Source organism: Limulus polyphemus, unplaced genomic scaffold (genome assembly GCF_000517525.1).
Source record: "Limulus polyphemus unplaced genomic scaffold, Limulus_polyphemus-2.1.2 Scaffold485, whole genome shotgun sequence".
NCBI lineage: Eukaryota > Metazoa > Arthropoda > Merostomata > Xiphosura > Limulidae > Limulus > Limulus polyphemus.
In genome coordinates, this window is record NW_013666095.1 from 194,235 (window position 1) to 197,041 (window position 2,807).

Genomic DNA, 2,807 nt, shown 5'->3' on the forward strand with positions numbered 1-2,807 from the left:
GCTATCCTCATTGTAGGCCTTCCAATACTCTTTTCCATCAGCCTCTCAAATGTTGCTGGAGCATTACTAAGCCCGAATGGCATCACTCGGTATTGTTAACTATGTTCAGTGTTTTAAGTACATCCTTGGGGATTATTATTAGCATGAAACAATGTTTTAATTTTGTTGTTGCTTCGTTGCCTTGTTGCATCGTCAGTATATCAAACATAAAAAAATCTGGTTTTAAAGGTGCTTCTGAAATGGCTTGAAATTCCAATTCATGCATTAAAAATTACAGCAAAAGTGAGTGCCGTACGGTTTCCCATAGGTACACTCTTGATTCCAGCTGATTTCCACCATAGTCAATTGTTTAATTTAATATATGAATTTAAATTATTTCATTGACTTTAAAAAAATAATTGTGTTACACTCTGGTTTCACTCAGAGTCAAAACTCTGAGCTACTTATACCGCCCACAGAGAAAAGTAATTGTTGAACATTTCGGTTATGCCAAGAGCTGTTCAGCAATAACATACTGTTACGTCTCCGTTCGTTAGTTAATTTTCCGTAAAAATGCTTTCCAAAGAAACTTTACCAATAGAAGTACTTTCTTAAACAAAACTGGTTTATTCTTTCTGAATACATCTTTGCGACACACTTAATTTCAACAGAAGCGCTATAACAAACGATATAATTCACAACGAACGTCTCACGTGCTCGACTCAACAATACTCAGTTCAATTACACATTCTTGCCGTCACTTTGTGACCGTCTTATATATACAAGACTACCGCATGTCTAGTAAACGCTAGACCATTCAGGAAGGGACAGGATATTTCTAGAAGTCAATGACGTATTACTAGCGTCAAGTGACTTCCGATGTCGTAACAATACAGTAAATATACATTTTTTATCCTTTAAGTTATGTCACATTTTGAAATGTGAATGATAGTATGATTAATTCCTAACAATTTAGTGTAGAATATCCTGCTTGCGAAATAAAATCTAGCATCAAAATTATTTATGCCTGTTCTCCTGTCATTTCAAAAGTGAATATTGGACTTTACCTGAGTGCGCAGCTTTTCAAATGAGAGACAGACGAACGTTCGAACAAACACCACGGTTCACAATATATATATGAAATATAGTTAAAACTCAGAGCTCTATCAGGGGAACAACCCACACCATCTACAGTTTCAAGTGAATTGGGTTATTGTTAAGCACAGTGCTACACAATGGGCTATTTGTGCTCTGCCCGCTTCAGGAATCGAAGCTCGATTTTTTACGTCTTATCCTGTTCACGTACTACTAAGCAACTGGGTGCTACAATTTCACCGTTCTACGTAGTGTTCCAGATTTAAAGTGACTAAGATTGGAAGATATTTTAGTAATTCACCTTTTGAAGTCTTCTCGGAATATCAACTAATAAACTAAACAATACGTCTAGAAAAAAGTTTTTTTTTAAAACCATAATTAGCCAACTAGAAATATAGAACAATGGCATTTATAAAATAAATTTATATACAAAAATTTAAAACAACTGTCGATAATTATTTGTGTTACAGAGCAAAACAATGTATATTTTGCTAAAGCATTGTAACAAGAAATTATGACACGTTTTCTTCATTCGACCTAATTCCATCAAGTTTTGGGGCTCTTGAGTATATTATTGTAACTTGGTATTAACACCAACCTGACGAGAAGTCGAACCCACAGCCATATGCTTACAAGTCGTGCACCCTACCTACTATACCATGCTAGTGAAGTGATATTGAGTAACAGTCTTGTTAGAAAACTTTTTAACTGTGTATTGAGTCCTTACAATCCCAGCATTACAAAATAATTTTTATTTCAAAATATACTATACAATGGAATGTATTTTATTTATTTTAATATTACAAACCAAACTTAAACAAAAACATTTTAACCAAAGGGGAGCTGGTAATTAGATAGTAAAAAGAAAACATAGAAAAATCTAAGTAAAAGTTAAGCATTATCACTTTATGAGGACTCGATAGATTTATATGAAGCCATATAGTTTTTTAGAATAATGAAATAAATTACAGATTACGTGAGGGGCATGACTTTAAGATGGTAAAGTAAAAACAAAATGAAAAAGGAATTTCTTATTCTTCGTTCTCTTACTTTTCCTGTTAAACTAAAGACATACTATTCTAATAATATCTATTCTTTTACCATTGTTTTATGTTACATTTGAATGTTTAAACGGGTTACTAAAAATTCACAATAGTAGAATCAATTATAAATAATAAAACAACTATTTTTTCACGTTTTTCCTTTATTGTAGTGACCTCTAGTGTAAGTAAAAGTTGTTTCTACATCCGGCTGAAATAAGATTCATGATGGACTGGCCAGGTGAAGAATGAGATGTATATGATGCACTCTTACTCTTAGAGTTAGAAAAATTATATTTCAGTTAGATTGAAGTATGTCGCGTTTGGCTGACTACTTTGTAATAGTTGGTTTCGATCACGATAAAGCACGTAAGTACAGAATTATATTTGAAATTAATAATAATTACTAAATCAGTAAATGATAGGTAGATCGAGGGCATATGTGAACATTTGAAGTTTGAGTTTGAACAGAACTGAATCATATTATTATGAAATATGAATCGTATGATTCATAGTAAATGTTCAAAATATCACGAAAAGCATTAATCAATTTGATGTTACTTTTTTGTTAGTGTTGGGTGTTGCCAAGCCAAACTAAGGAACTTTTCATTCTATGAAGTATTACTATTAGTATTATCGTTAATTGTAATAACATATTATTAATATTAATGTGGCTGTATTTCTTGAATTGAA

General features: G+C 32.2%; 1 protein-coding gene across 1 annotated transcript in view; it reads left to right on the plus strand.

Annotated features, from left to right (window-relative positions):
• Positions 1-2,339: 2,339 nt before the first annotated feature.
• Positions 2,340-2,807, plus strand: part of LOC106458556 (myotubularin-related protein 13-like) — a 121,615-nt gene continuing 121,147 nt past the window's right edge. The window contains exon 1 of the mRNA XM_022384800.1: positions 2,340-2,483. Within this exon, the coding sequence (XP_022240508.1) occupies positions 2,429-2,483 (55 nt within the window). The 5' untranslated portion in view covers positions 2,340-2,428. The remainder of the gene's footprint in view (positions 2,484-2,807) is intronic.